Raw genomic sequence first — 16,520 nt, 5'->3', positions numbered from 1 at the left:
CTGCAGGAGGAGCTAGTGCTCACCCACAAACACAGGAGTAGCATCATGACTTCCATTTCAGCTGTTTCATAATATCCACATCTGTTTTGGAGATGATGACAGGGATTTATTTTTTGTAAACCTCAGGTTTAAACCTACTCATTATTTAATATTATGAATCAATAGGAAACCTCTGTAAATAAAGAAAGATTTAATGTTACGTCATCACTACTAAATCAGAAGTAGGTTCAAATATGTGACCCTGGACCACAAACCAGTCATAAGGGTTTATTTTTTTGAAATTGAGATTTATACATCATCTGAAAGCTGAATAAATAAGGTTTCCTTTGATGTTTGGTTTGTTAGGATCAGACAATATTTGGCAAAATATACAACTATTAGGGTGCAAAAAAATCTAAATATTGAGAAAATCACATTTAAAGTTGTCCAAATGAAGTTCTTAGCAATGCATATTACTATGCTATATATTTACGGTAGGAAATTTACAAAATATCTTCATGGAACATGATCTTTACTTAATATCCTAATGATTTTTGGCATAAATTAAAAATCAATCATTTTGACCCATACAGTGTATTGTTGGCTATTGCTACAAATATACCCATGCGACTTATGACTGGTTTTGTGGTCCAGGGTCACATATGTAATATTTTAAACATCAGTCCAGTTACGAAAATAACTGAACCTTTCAGGAAAGGTACATAATACAAAAGTTGCAAATCACATGGGATCAATGCACAACAAAATACTTGGTTCATTGTTTCCTTTTATTTTTCTTTCTCAGTGGACAAGTATAAATATGTGGCACAAGGTCAAGGGTGGTGCAAGGTTTTCACTAGAAAATAAATATGCAAACAATACATTTAAAAAAGATTTTTTTTCTGTAGAAGGATGGTAAATTAATCGTATTAGGACTAGCCTATATGACACAAAAATCATGTAATTAAACTGAAATCGAATCGATATTTAGACTTTCTTTAGTTAAAGAAAAATCAACTAATTGGTTTTTTTTTTTTTTTTTTTTTTGACTGTGTTAGTTATAATAACCACTAGGGGTCACACTTAACCATGTGTCAACACCACAGTGCAAAGATACACAAGACAGGATAGAGGGAGGAGCTTATTTTGACATATCACTGGCCAATCCAAAACAGCTCCTCATCCCACCCCTTCTCAGACTACATCTGGTAGGCCTCAAGAGTCAAATTCACAAATAACTAAACCTAATTGGTGCTAAAACTGTCTTTTGAAGGAATCATAAGGATCACTCTGTGCTCACTCTGTGTTGGAAAAAGCTTTACAAAACAAGCCAAGGTGGAACAACAGATGCCTGACATGTGCATGAACATGATTACTGACGTGTCTGCAGATAAGGCAGAAGGGGTCTGATTACTGATGACGCTTACAATACACTTGTGCATATTCATTTGAGAGCCAAAATAGCATCGTATGATTTTCCGGTCCGACAGACTTGCACGTCTCTGAATCCTGCTTCGGTGAGCAGACGTGTATAATGAGAGGGTGGATGCTCCTTCCCTTCTGTCTGGACCAGCATGTTCAGAGAAAACATCTGAACCATAGTTGGACCCCGGCGGTTCTCAAATAACAGTGCCTCTGTGATCAGAACACCTCCACCTAGACAGAGATTGTAAATGCTTTGAAAACTATCATTTTAGGGCCACTTATTAATCCTATTGACCAGGAAATGACATCTTTTCTCACCTGGATGACATGCTGTACGAATTTTCTTCAGTAGTTTGAGATTTTTGTCCTCCTTCCAGTCATGAATGATCCGGGCCAGAATGTATAAATCTGCAGGAGGGATTTCTCCTTCAAAAAAGTCTCCTACAAATACAAAACAACATATACCTAATTGTTTTAGAGATGAAAAATGCCATACTAGAGTTATGAATTATCTTATTTAGTTTAGTTTTCACATCATCAACACTGCCATTGAAATGTTTGGGGTTGGTAAGATTTTTGAATATTTTTGAAAAAAGACTCTTATGCTCACTAAGACTGCATTTATTTGATCAAAAATACAGTAAAACAGTGATATTTTGAAATATTATTACAATTTAAAATAAAATTTTAAAATTTAATTTATTCCTGTAATGGCAAAGCTGAATTTTAGTTATTTTAGTTTTTACTTATATTTTAGTTAAGAAAAATGTTTTTATTTTTTTTAAATTAAGTTTCTATTTCAGTTTTCATTAACCATATTAACACAAAAAGCTTAAAATGTACTCTGGTCTGGGCAGCCATTAGATTGATTGTTGTTTTTGACAAGTTCAGAAGGACAGAGAATCGTTCAAATGCGAACCATTAACAATGTTACAATGCGTCATTACGCACCCTCTTGAAAACAGATGGTATCATCTTGCTGGGCGAAATGCCGCTGAGCAGTCTGGACCACAGCCGGGAGATCCAGAACCGTGACAGTGGAGGAAGGATACTCTTTAGCCAGCTCTCGCGCTAATGCACCAGAGCAGCCTGCAAAGCATCTCAAAATAACATGACTTGCAAATCTACTACTTCTTGCATATTTCATAAAAAAAAAAAAAAAAGTTTTTCTACAATTGTGAGCTTTTTATTTTTAGCTCAAATAACTTTCATAAATAAGCAAAGAGTCAAAACAACATTTATACTCACCTCCCAGATCTATGACGGTCTTGAAGCCGGAAAGATCGAATGCTGTCACTATGTCATGACCGTCAATGACCCATGTAGAGTTCATCAGTCCCATGAACTTCAGCATCTCCTCTTCTGACCTGAAACAAAACATTGGCACCGGTGTCAATAGATAGATTTGAGTTTGAATGATGTATGGTCACTTTTGATCCATTTAATGCATCTTTGCTGAATAAAAGTATTAATTTATTTACAATATAAACTGGAAAACAATAGAAAGATTTTGATTGCCGATATCTGCGACTGAGTAGAATTTCTGTGGCTAAAACTACATCCACTACATTTCTCAAGGAGAAACCCACTGGTATAAATATGTTATAAATAACATCAGAACAGATTTTTGTTAAAAAAAAAATCATCAACATATGGATCTTTTCCACATGGATTCAGATGAACTGACTTTAAACAGAAGCATAATCTTAAAAATGAAAAACATTATGGGTATAAAATTAAATGTAACATAGTTATGGGTAAAATGAATAAACAATAAAAAATGATAAAAATGAATACACATCTCCACATAATCCCATGCACTCAAATTACTAGAGCGTGAGATGTGTTCACTCACACACACACACACACACACACACACACACACACACACACACACACACACACACACACACACACACACACACACACACCATCACAAAAACCCCAACAATTCCAAAACATACATACAATAACACAAGCCATTCTTTCACATACACACATAATGGTCGGCTCACATATAGCACACACACACACACACACACACACACACACACACACACACACACACCACCTCTCCAGACATGGGAACAGCCTGTCATAAAGCCTTACATTTGTGTTGGTTTAAAGTCCCTGACCTAGAATTACGCTGCACCAGAAGCTAAGCGCTTAAGACTGCATCACTGGAGTCAAAGAAAGCACTTTTAATCTAGTGATGTCTAGGGACAACAATAACATTCACCCAAACGGTACTGCTAATATTATATAAAACTGATCACACAAACCTGTATATGGCAGAGAAGATCTCTTCAGATGGGAGGCCAAAAGTTTTCTCATTCTGGTTCTTTCCTTCTCTGAAAGGTTTTCAGATATTTTGATTATGCCATTTTTCTTACTCAATAAAACATGTTATTTCTTAACTGTTTAGTTTTAGAAAGGTCAGTCAGGCTTTTCTTTTTCAATGATCACAAATCCTGATGTATCTAAAAATCACCACAATGAAACTTTTGTCATAGAAACAGGATTTTAAAGTGGCCAGGGACCAAGTGTTTCTCAGTTGTTAATGGAAGATGAAAACGGCGATACCTACCTGACAGCATCTACCAGATTGTTCCAGAGTGGGTAGATGGTCTGAGAGTTATAAATGATCAAATCATGTAGAGATTTGGGGCTGGTCTTGGCCAGATATAAATTAGCAACATCTGTACTGCTGTAAAAAGCTATGAGAGAAGACAAGAGTTCAAATATGGAGACTTGGTGAATATTTTAATAATAATCTAGACACATGAGATGGATGATGTTATGAACAAACAGATATTTACATTTATCACCTTAGAGCAATCAATGTAACTTCCAGCTATTTGTGGAGGAATATAAAATAGTTAAGCAGCTCACCTGTTCCCTGTACCACTTCCACATCCACAATCTCAATGGCGACCAGAACATCCAGTAAACGCTCTATACCATCTTCACTGGTGCAAAGCTTCTGTGCCACTTCAACTGCATTCATGGGCTTTTGGGATTGGAGGAGGAGGTCAAACAGCCCTAACTCACAAGCTGAAAATATTGCCTGGAGGAGAGCAGGGATTCAGGATATTTAATTAAAATCATGTTAGTGAGAACTTATGTTATCTGTGTGTTTGTCATTTCTTTTAAAGGGTCAAATTAACTTAATGGAACTTGTAACTGAATAAATATGCTTGCTTTTCTACCTGAAGCTATTTTCACAAAAATAATGTCTTGTTTTCCTTCTTGTTAGGATATTTTAATTAGACAACAAGACTACATTTTTATTACTGATATACTATGACTAATTAAGACTTTTGCAGTGTGATTTTTTTTGGACTAACGCTACAGCCACTATATTTCTTCAGGAGAAACCCAAAGGTAAAGTAAAATTGTAAAATATTATTACAGTTAAATGTAATTTATTTCTGTGATGGCAAAGCTGGATTTTCAGCATCATTACTCTGGTCTTCAGTGTCACATGATCCTTTAGAAATCATTCTAATATGCTAATTTGGTGCTCAATAAACATTTCTAATTATCAGTGTTGAAAACTGCATAATATTTAATATTTAATAATGCTTAATATTTTTGCGGAAATAGTGATACACTTTTTTAAAGGATTTTTTGACAAATAGAAAGTAAAAAAAAAAACGTATTTATTTTAAATAGAAATCTTTTATAACATTATACATTTCTTTATTGTCGCATTTGACCAATTTAATGCATCCTTGCTGAATGAAAGAATCTTTGTTTCTTTAAAAAAAAAAAAATCTGGAAATCAAGACAAATATCTGATATTTTTTTGGACTAAAACTACATTCAATATATTTCTCCAGGAGAAACCCAAAGTAAACAACAGTAGTATAAATTAGGCCTACATCAGCCCATGAACATGATTTTGGGTTCAAATTCATATTAATGTTCAAGTAGGCTGAAAAGTATAAAGGAATGCACAAAGGAATGTAATATTTTAGGTGATATGACTTTTTTTGTCTCCTGTGGTTAGTAAATTGACTGTGCAAAACTCTGTGCATAATAATTGTAAAATTATTCTTGTGAACTCTATTCTATTCTATTATCTAATTCAGTTTATGCAGAATCCTTTCTGGGTTTTTTGTGGGATAACAAAAGTCCTGAGTCATCTCGGTGTTTGACTCAGTGGCTTTTAATAAGTTATAGGCCTGTCCTTCTAGAGGCAAAATCAGCCATGGTGGCCACAGAGATAAAAAAGACACAATGGGGGGGACATGCCATAAATGATAGATGTTCTCACATAAAACATTTACTCATAATCCAACAATAAATATCAGGTGTGGTAAACACATTATTAAAACGGTCTGCTAAAGATGCCTCAGGTGATTCCACATCACAAAGGATGTACCACAGAAGTACTGATTTATATCAACTGACTGATTGATATTCATGCACTCATTTTGATAAAAACTCTATTATAGAGACGTTAAGGAATTCAGTATGAGTCTCTCATAAAACACACACCTTGGAGATCCTGAATCCATTGAAATATTCCAAAAGCTTAAAAGGATAGTCCAGTTCACTCTGGGATAAATGCTCAGCCATGATGAGAGACGTCCCTCCTGTAAAAGTCAAGCTCACCATCAGCTCCAACTTATATTGGAACTCAACTGTCAGACCCTCTTGACAAGTGAATGTCAAATATCAAAGCAGTCAGTCAGTATAAGTTAGTGTTGGAAGATCCAAAAAGTCTTGATATTACACTTGCACTTACCCTGTGCAGAACCTTTTCAAAGAAAAAAAAATCATAAAGGCATATACAGAAAATGCTATAAAAAGTCCTATGTTCTGTTTTGAATTCTTTGCCTCAACTCTATTAACGCATTAAAAAAATATGTAGTCATTATCAGCTACTTGTCCAGACTAACCCAAAAAGAACATTTTAAGCAATTCTGCATTTTATATTTACATGACCTGTCTGTATACATTTTCCCTCTCAAATGAGGTTCATCTGAATCTGTGGTCCTCACGCCTTCCGGTCACAGTGAAACAATGTATTGTGTAACCAACCACAAAATCATTCATGTGATCTTCTCACGAAAACATGTACAGATATACACGATAATGATGCATTGACCACAATGTTGTGAAAATAATACGATCGATCGCAGGTATTTTGATTAAAGCTGTAAGATATCGACATATGCAGAGTCTAAAACCTGCTTGCACAACTCTATGCTTAAGCACTGTAGTGTTTATAAGAAAACCAAACTTACCCAACAAAAACTCACCGGTTTGATATACAATTCTGTTCTAGACAATTCTACTCCAAATTCGACTCTACACCAACAGTCATTGCATGCAGAATAAAGCACCGTTCGCGAAATGATATTCGAAAGAATCACACTGTGTGCATGTTCTATAGCGATGTCCGATTTCTGAACCCAGTTTACAGTTCGAACGATTCAATCCCGATTGAATCGGTCAGAGCGGCTCCGACTGGGCCGTTTGACTGAAAACCAAAATACACATAAGATACATAAGTGCTTATATAGGGGTTTACTGAAACGTTTTTAGAGCATGTACTATGACACGCCGAATCGCCGTTATATGTCACGAACGGCGCTATCGCTGGAATTTTGAACCGGTCAGAACAAATTGTTGGAAAGAACCGATTCGCGGAATTGACTCGGACATCCCATCACTGGTACATACCTCTGTCAGAGAACCATTGGGGTTTCAGTGACATCTGGCGGTTAATGCCGAACGATTTCAATCACTATGCTATAGGTGTTTTGTAATTTTTGTTTAATGAACAAAAAATAAAGTCCTTAATGAAATCATGTTCCAGGAAGTGATTATTTTTAGTGGGAAGACAAAATTAGCAATGGCTATCAAAAATCTGAGACTGACACAGCGAAGTCTGATGTACCCTCTTATATATATATAAAAAACATAAGACATATTTAAGATACAAAGTTCAAAAAGTACTGCATAAAAAGATTTAATGTAACAAACCAGGATGGCTAAATTACAGACACCTTTGTGGATATTTTATTACTTGCACGTCTCATATTTGTGAAATTCCTGCACATTTTGTGGATTATAATCTATTTATTTGGAATTATGCAACAAAACTATCTCCATATCATCTCAATCTGTACTGTGAAACTAAATTCACAACTGCAGTAATTTGAAACAATGGTTGTTTCATTGCTGATTGTGTAAACTGGGGTGCGAGAAGCATTGAGTAAATTGTTTTCAGCTCTAACACGATTGTGTGACATTTCACACTGCTATATCATGCTTGAAAATATAAGTTTAAGTTTGCAAATCCATAAAAATGATCTGGACAAACTATTGCTATTACTCTATGTAATTTTTGCATATGCACTCTCGGTAATTATAACTGGAACATAGCAAATACCTCAACCAACCGCAAATTTCCTCCAATATTCCTTCACACAAGCTAAATGCTTTACTATGGAAGTGCAAAATCTTTTAACTAGTCCAAAACTCCCAATAAATATTGTAGTAGAATGACACAATCCATTGAAGTACATTTAGTAAACAAATCAACGAGTGGTTTCTCAACACATTTTACATTTCAGTGTTTACAGTCTCGGCTGCCACTTTCGTAGTTCTTTTATTTGAAATAATGCCCTTTGTGAAAAACAAAGCCTATTTTTGCACTTAAGATGACACAACAGAGGGGCAGAGAGGATAACAGTAGTTATTAACCAAATGTATTTATTCTGCAACAACACGTTCTCGTCCTCCTCCCCCCGAGCGCACACGCACACACATTCTTGCAAACTCCATTTAAATACATGACGTGAGAGCCAGCATTACCTCACTGTTTGCTGCACATGCTTTAATAAAATGATACACATATTTACAGAATCCACAATTTTTGAATTGCGCCTCATCCCCCTCCCCTCAGCAAAGACAAAGTATTCTTCCAAACTCATAGTTCCCCTCTCCAGAAGAAAAACAAAATATAACACTTAAGGGTGGATTTGAAAATTACCCACAATTAAAAATAAATTCAGCAGAAAAAACAAAACAAAAACAAAAAAAAAAAGAGGGGAAAAAGAGATGGAAACAGAGAAAGAGCAATGGATTTTTGGCCAGTACAACACAGCAGTGCGTGGAGTTTAATAACAGCGCAGATATGGCAGTAACACTGAAATAGCTCATAAAGTCTATGTACAAGGTCACGATAATGGCGGTCGAGCCTCTCGTGTCGGATTCTCTCACAAACGTGAGCACGCCTCATCGTACAAACTGTGAGGAAATGGAGGGGAAAGATGCCTTGGCTTTCGAAAAACCTCCTAAGAGTATGTATTGTGGAAAGGGCAGAGCAGAACATGTTTTATCTTTGCGTTTTCTCATACCTGTATCCTTCTACATCTCTTGACTATTCTGTAGTAAATTAAATGGAAATAAGGCACAATAACTACGCTGACTGTTTCATTAACAGGGGAAGGGAGAGTTCTGTTGACCAATGAGCAGACAAGTTGATCCAATTAAACTACCGTACTGATCTTCCCTTTGCATCCCAACCAGCTGTTCAGATTTACAGTTCAAATAAAATAAGTTTTATGGCGAGAATGCTAACGGATACCCTCCCCCCCACAAGCATTTCCCATCCCGAATGTTTTACAATCACATTGTGACAAAAATCGCTACACACTAGTGGTGCACACAATACAAAAATTGCTAAGAGCACCCACCCACCCCAGACCCTCCCAACCATTGGATTGATTGGCTGATGGCAGGCTTTTGGATTGGTTACCATATCCACTCGACATCTACTTTGATTTAAAACGACACCGTTCTCACAGTCGACGAATAAGCATGAGATTTAAATGCTTGAGAAGTGTTTGAGACGTGTGTTGTGGTACAATAATTACACACAACAACAACAACAAAAACTAACTTAAATGGAAACAAAAATAACTAAAAGAGACCCCAGTTGCGATTTTTAACCTGTTGTGTACTGAACTCCAGGCATCTGCCCCGCTCTATGTACGTGACCTTTGAGGTCACGAACGGTGAAGTCCCCAAAGAAAATTAAGTGAAAAAAAATGTATGTGTATTCAGTGTTTCCTCCTTCCTTCCTTTTTATTCATCTCTTCACATTGTCAGTCCAAGTCTGAATGCGCAAATGTGCAGGATGCTATAAAAGCCTCAGGTGCGCTCCACTTTCCATTGGACTGTAGGGTAAATGACGAAAGGTTTAGGGGTTTAGACTGTATGACTGACGATTTAGGACTGGTGGATTATGGTATAGTGTTTGATGGTATAAATTGAGTGTTTAGGTGGGACAGGAAGATTGAGGAGCAAGGAGCTGGATTAAGGAGAAGGTATCAAGAACAGACAAGAAGAGTACAGGAAACTCTGACAGGCTATTGGTCTGTTTTGGTAGAAGAACAGTCAGAACAGCAGGGGGCTTCAGACAGATGCGTTTATCTCTGTGGTGGAGCAGTAGTGGGGACACAGTACGATCAAGGTAAAGGGCAGATTCTGAGGGGTTTTCTTGCTGGGGTTTAACTATTCTGGATGGTGGCCTTCTCAGTCCTGGGCTTCAGCTGCTGTGACGTTTCAGCAGATCATTCATGTTTTTGATGATCCTTCATGTCCTCTTCATCTGTGTACTCAGACGGCTCATCTCCTGGCTTCAACAAACGGCCAACGTAGTCATATTTCTCTGAGAGAGAGGAGGAACAAGTGGAAAAGAATTAATAAAACAATTTTAATATAAAATTGCATTTATGTTATTTCTTGTTCATGCAGATTGCGTGCATATTTATCTTGTGCATAAACTTTTGGAAGGACTCTTATTTGGACATTGAACTTTGGTAGTAACAGCTGGGGAGAAGTTAGCATGGACCTGTTAGCTTCTGTTGGCTGTAAAACATCATCTTGCTACACAGACCATCTTTCTCCATCAGTGTTATTGTTTACTACAACAAGACTAAAACTATTAAAAATCATCTGTTATTTGAAATAAAGCATAAATAAATTAAAATATAAATATTAAATGAAAAAAATGTAAATAAAATAAAAAAAATGCAGCTTTGGTAACTAACTGAAGTAAGTTTAAGTTAAAGTACTCAAGTAATTGAGCACATAAAATTATTCAAACATAAATTAAAACAAAAAACTAAAAATATCTTATAAAAAAAAAAAAAAAAAAAGTTTCCTTTGACAGCCAGTAAAAAATATATATATTTTAGCAAATTTTATACTAAATGTTTGACCGGTTATTTTTTTGAGGGTTCTTGTAAGGCATTCACCATGAATTCAACTCTGGTAGCAACAATGCAAACAAGCAGAGTGAAAACATTTTGTGCTTTATCACCAGAGTAACTTATTTGTCAAGCAGCATTAATCTGTTATATTACATGCCTGATTTTCCCCACAGGCGGTGACAGGGAAGTCAAGCTGTTTCTCTCACATTTCCTCATCGCACACAGCAACACAAACAGATGAGAGACTGTTCTACACTGAATCAATCAATCTAGATCAGTCAAGTATAAACCTTATTGTATATGGCTATAGAACACGAGTCACTCTCCCCAACACACACACACACACATACATATATATATAAAAACATATACAAGTACATTAAGGGGACCACCTCATCTCATCCAAGAATCATTTGTGTGATTCATAAGTGATATTCGTTTTTGAGTGCAGCTATTGAAGACAAAGCAATAAAAAGAAGTCTTTTCTTGACTTTATTTCATGGTACCAACTACCCAGCCTTTTTATCTTATCTCATTCAACTGAGACCATCTGACACATCACCACTGAATAATGGTGCAGGAAACACTGATATATGGGCATACATTTTTTATAGCTCTATGATCTAGAGGGAACAGGACAATTAAAGATTACCGTCACTCATCATCTAGAGAATTTGCCCAGCACCCCTTTCCTGCATCAGCTGTGATTACAGTAAATGTACAGATCAGTCCTAACCAGCACAACAGGAACAACATGCAGAGCTTGTGGACCAGGAGGAGTGAAAACTAACTACCTACCTAACATGCACAACTTTCCTACCTCCAATTACCCTAAAGGCCAATAAATCCTTTCAGACATGATTAGATTTTTGGGCAAATTATATGTTTTCTTTCTGAATTCCCAGTGGAATTCTCCTGCTTACCCATGAATTGCATCTCCCATTCTCGAACGCTTTCCATCTGTACAGCATTCAGGTCTGAAAGATCATCGTACTCGTCTCGTAATGCATCCTTCTCCAGGCAGAATGTTGCCAAACCCCGAGAAGCATCACGTCCCGCAAAGATCCCGTAGGGGCCCTCTGGAACAACAGACATACTGTGAGCATAAAGGTCAGCAAGACAAATTTAGGAACTTCTGCACATTATAGATACAGTATCCAGAACAGAAAATGCAATATTGCCAGGGATTCATTAATTATTGTCTGATCTGAAATGAATTTTAAAATAACTATGCATTAAGCAAAAAATAATTAAACTTTAACTGAAGTTAAAACTAAGCTAATTGGCCCTCCCAAAATGTAAAAAAAAAAAAACTTTTAATAATTATTGTACTGTTCGAAAATAAGTGAAAAGTAAAATAATTAAGGTAAAGTATTTAAAATAACAGTACTTATGTATTATTATTAATAATGAACAATAAATAACAATTAAGAATTACTACAAACAATAATTAGTATAAATTAGTATTATTTTTTACTACTACTACTAGCAGTTGTTAAGAGCCCAAATGAAATCCAATCAAAACAAAACTCTGCTATGAACCTACTAAAAGAAAACGGTTGTAGAGTCAGTGGGTCAGACAATCCCAGACAAGCTGAAACCAAAGCGGAGTGTCGTCTCAAAAACAACCAAACAGCTGAGATGAATGGAGCCGCTCACGCAAACCAGAGGAATGCAGGTAAACAAGCAGGTACTCCAAAACAGCAGTGACAGATTCTGTGAACAACACACCTCATCAAGTAAGGAAATGAATGTGAGGTGTCATTACAATACACTATGGCTACGGCTACATTAATCCGGAAACATTTGAAAACAGTGTTTTCATTTTAAAATGCTCTCTGTCCACACAAGCGTTTTCAAGTGTTTTCTCAAAGTTTCTCATCCACACTGAAACATCAGAAAACGTTAAATACGCCTTACTGTGCATGTGAAAAACCTCATCCGATGGTACCGTCTGTACATAATTTTGATATTTAAGCAGCTTTTATAAAAACTCCTTAGAAGAAAACGTTGCATTGCATCCTGAGACAGTAGAATGGCACTGACATATTTTAAGATGTGTCAGACTCAGAGGAACATATTTTCAGTTGAGACAGCTCAAACATTTCATTCTCATGTTTTGCCGCAGGACAGCAATGTGAGTAAATTTCCTGTCATCTTTGCAGGACTGTAATATGAAGAGTGTACAAAGTAACATCTGTAGCAACAGTGTGAAAGTGAATAGCACATAACAGGCACAATGCCCGTATAAATATAGATATCTATTGGTACAATATGGATCACATGACTAAACATGTGATATTATTTTCAAAACCCTCTGTATTCACAGTCCAGACAACAGCGTAAAAACGTGAAATTTATCCACTTTGGAGAGCTCTGTTTTTCCTGACAAAAATGCTGTGTTGGCATGAACAGAAGGCCAAAATGGAGAGAAAAAGATGCGTTTTCAAACGTATTAGTGTGGAAAAGGTCTATACCACACCAACAAGCACCAACTCCAGCTGTGAACAAACCGCTCAGGCCACACCTTTCCTCCCAAATCTGAAACGTGACAGATGAGCACAACAGGCTGATGAACTTCAGAAACAATCAAAACAAACAAGTGAACTGATGTGATGAAAGGAGACGATAAGAGGACAGACATGTCTCTGATACTTGCTGGATTCCGAGTTTTACTTCATAACCTCTTGAGCAGGAACTAGAATCCATGATTCATAAATAATATGACTGCCAAAAGCCTTCCAGATCAGGCCTGATGATGACTAGGCTGCTCTGGTATGTGTAGTTTCTTCTGTTCTCTTTCTTGACAGAGAGACTGAGCTTTAGTCATTGTTTATTGAGAAAAGAAGGCAAAAGAGGAGGCAATCAGAAGCCATCTTTTGATACTTCTTTTTTTGGTTCATCATCTGATCTCCATGTGCAAAGGCCAGTTAGCTCACACACACGCACAATCTTTTTTCAGCGATTGAGCAATATAGTCTTAGAAGAAACAAGCAGTTCCAGCCAAACATTGACCAAAAAGAACAAGCTGCCCTATGGTCGAGTGATAAGACCACGTCTGCCTACAAAGTACAAACCTCTGCTATAGTCTCATCAGGTTATAAATGAATGCAGCAACAGGTAAATAAAGCTCATCTCATATTCTGTCCAGGTGAAATGGTGCAAGATGCCACACGGGACTACAGGTGTCTAAACGAATGACGCACTGGTCAGAGTCTGGTCTACTGCTGACACCACACCTTGAACGCCCCGCACTCCCCCATCAACGCTACAGATGGTCAGATAACATATCTCATATACAAATATAGCTGAGGGAGATGAGAGGCCCAATCAGAGGCTCTAGTTTGAACTGTGAATCAAAACTTGGTAAATGCAATCAACTGCGATGATCCTGGTACAGTTTTATGTGCATTCTTGGTTTCACTTCTGACCTGGGTCTCCAAATATAGACTCCAGACAGACAAAGGGCTACTGTTCTGGCTTTGAGAGCAAATATTTCAAGTATTCTGTGTAGCAAACAGCTGTTTTGCACAGTCTGTAAACCGCTCTTAAAGTACAGGGGAAAGAAACAAGCGTTTCCATGCAGGGGAGGGAGGAAGGAACGAGGCTCGGTGCTTGATTTCTTAACCAAGGCCACTGCTAAACTTAGCTGACCTAATATTCATCATAGCAAATCAAGCTGGTAGCTTTACATGTTTAAAATAAGAATATTGATTATTGCATGGTACAGTTCTACCTGTACAGTGCATACCTGATGGGTGTGCCAGCACATGGCTCTCACCCCATATGTCCACGTCACACATGGCTCTCATTCAAAAACGCACTAACATGACAGGTTAAAGCCTGGGAAAGAGTTCACCAATGCAAAACAGAGAGGCAGAAAGGTGACCGCAGTTATGAATGAGACAGAAAGGGCCTGTCAAGAGGCTGACAAACTCTGATAAGACATCAGACCACCCTGTGCATCATCACAGCAGGGGTTTATGGGAGAAAGAGGCTTTGTGTGACTTTACCCTGACCAGTGTTTACCAGTATTAGCTTTCCTCTAACCAGAGTATAAACTGGTTGCCACAAAAGCTATTCTTCTATGACAAGCTGTTGCTTTTTTTTTTTTTAAACTAACCATTATGAGTGATGTTGATAAACATTAACTTGCTATAGGTTTAGCGGTTTAAAAGTATGCATAGTTTATTATTACTACAGCAAGTACATATAACGCGTAAAAAGGACAACAAAACAAAGAGCTGTTAGTAATCTTAACTGTATCCTTCATTATTTCATGAGTAACTACTCGTTAGATGTTAGTACTTTATTATTGATTAATATCTATACAATTAGCCACTAGTACTTATTAAACAGATACTAGTCACTGCTGGAATAAATCACTAGTATCCAGTTGTGACTTGTAACTACTCCATTATTACTAATTAAAGATGGCCAAATCTGAAATATTCACTTCAGACCAGTAATGTATTCCAATTGTTGCTGACACTTCCAGTTTTATTTAAAAAAACAAAAAAAAAACGGTTACTTTATTTTAAGATCTCCTTGTTATAGTGTAGTCACATAAACAAGTAGGCCTACTGAGTAATATTAATAACCGCATACACTTAACTTACTATATGGTTATGGTTAGTCGCTTGTAATTAAGCATGAAGCACAGTTGCTGCTATAGTAACGTGTAACAGGCAAACTGTGAAATAAAGTGCTACCGAGAATATTAATAATGTGTTGATTAGTCACTAGTAACTATCCAGTAGTTACTAGTACGTATTCCAGCTTTAGTAGACTTTGCTTACTGGATACTAGTACCTTCTCCACTGCTGAAGTTAAAAAACCCCGCTGAATGTGGGTGTGAGCCTGAGCCCTGCGCTCTCCTTACCGCGTCCGTAAAACTTTTTGCCGCTGGTCACGTCGAAGACCTTGGTATTGACTGCCATGAGGATACGCGGGTTCTGCACGCCGTCGTACTCGCGCAGCTGCTGCAGGGTGAAGTCGCGTCTCCTCATCTTGGGAAGCGGCGAGGCCTCGCTGCCCCGGCCCGCGTCCGCGCCCGCCCTCCGCCACCACCGCGCGTAAACCACGTAACACGCGGCCAGCAGGAGCACCAGAACGCTGAGATCGAGCAGCATGCCGCTTATACCGAGACCGGCCCCCGGATCCAACTCCTCCGTCGTGCCCTGCCCGCCGCTAGTGTCCGCCGCTGCACTCCTACCGTCCCCATCGTCCGCCATACTGCAACGATAGCGCCTTCCCACCGCGCGCGCCCGCCCAGCTGCCACTCAGAGGCGCTTCTGATTGGCTGTCTGTCACCGGAACGCCGCGTTGGCTCCTGGGATTTGTAGTTTTCTGTCAGAGTGGCGCCTACAAGATCACCGAGCGCACGCGACCAGACAAAGGCTTGAGATAATGAAAAGGCGCTAACTGTTATGATTATATTTATCAGTAGCCAACCGCGATAAAATACTGAAGTATGCAGAAAATCTGCTTTTTAATTAACCTGCAACTCAAAAGTATGTTCTATTTTTATCTATCACACAGACATTACAATGAATGTGTATTAAATACAAAACTGAATTATATTATTATGATAAATATATGATGTGATAAATATTATATGGCAGGCAATAACTTAAAAACTAATCAGAATGTAACAAAGATAACAGTATCCCTTGTGAGCCCGTTATCTTCACAACTCAGAATTTACAATCTTTACTTTTGCTAAAGTGCAAAATATGCATTCAAGTCCCGTCACCCCCAACAATTTCTGTAGGTTATACATATTTGTTATGGTTTAAAAAGTGTCTATTCTTTACAATGTCTAAAGTAATTGTTTAAAGTGTAAACTAAAGGTTTTGTTTACAACAGAGCAGCTGCATT

The 16,520-nt window shown here is 37.5% G+C and overlaps 2 protein-coding genes across 3 annotated transcripts; both read right to left on the bottom strand.

Moving 5' to 3' along the window:
• Positions 1-166: 166 nt before the first annotated feature.
• On the bottom strand, positions 167-7,967 carry asmt2 (acetylserotonin O-methyltransferase 2). 2 transcript variants are annotated; one of them, XM_058748578.1, is made up of 9 exons: positions 6,660-7,967; positions 5,908-6,005; positions 4,297-4,471; positions 3,992-4,121; positions 3,687-3,755; positions 2,653-2,771; positions 2,356-2,493; positions 1,723-1,845; positions 167-1,635 (listed from the first exon to the last, which is right to left on the bottom strand). In XM_058748578.1, exons 2-9 carry the CDS (start codon positions 5,986-5,988, stop codon positions 1,424-1,426), a joined length of 1,047 nt encoding a protein of 348 aa, XP_058604561.1. In that variant the 5' UTR covers positions 5,989-6,005; positions 6,660-7,967; the 3' UTR covers positions 167-1,423. The 2 variants fall into 2 exon arrangements, with proteins under 2 accessions (XP_058604561.1, XP_058604562.1); XM_058748579.1 differs by having other exon boundaries at positions 6,675-7,967.
• A 264-nt stretch (positions 7,968-8,231) lies between these two features.
• pgrmc2 (progesterone receptor membrane component 2) lies at positions 8,232-15,930 on the bottom strand. The gene is made up of 3 exons (XM_058748580.1): positions 15,523-15,930; positions 11,564-11,719; positions 8,232-10,096 (listed from the first exon to the last, which is right to left on the bottom strand). The coding sequence occupies exons 1-3, from the start codon at positions 15,872-15,874 to the stop codon at positions 9,999-10,001; spliced, it is 606 nt and encodes a 201-aa protein (XP_058604563.1). The 5' UTR covers positions 15,875-15,930; the 3' UTR covers positions 8,232-9,998.
• Between the last annotated feature and the right edge of the window lie 590 nt (positions 15,931-16,520).

Source organism: Onychostoma macrolepis, chromosome 17, assembly GCF_012432095.1.
Source record: "Onychostoma macrolepis isolate SWU-2019 chromosome 17, ASM1243209v1, whole genome shotgun sequence".
Taxonomy (NCBI): Eukaryota; Metazoa; Chordata; class Actinopteri; order Cypriniformes; family Cyprinidae; genus Onychostoma; species Onychostoma macrolepis.
This window is presented reverse-complemented; position numbering and strand designations above follow the sequence as displayed.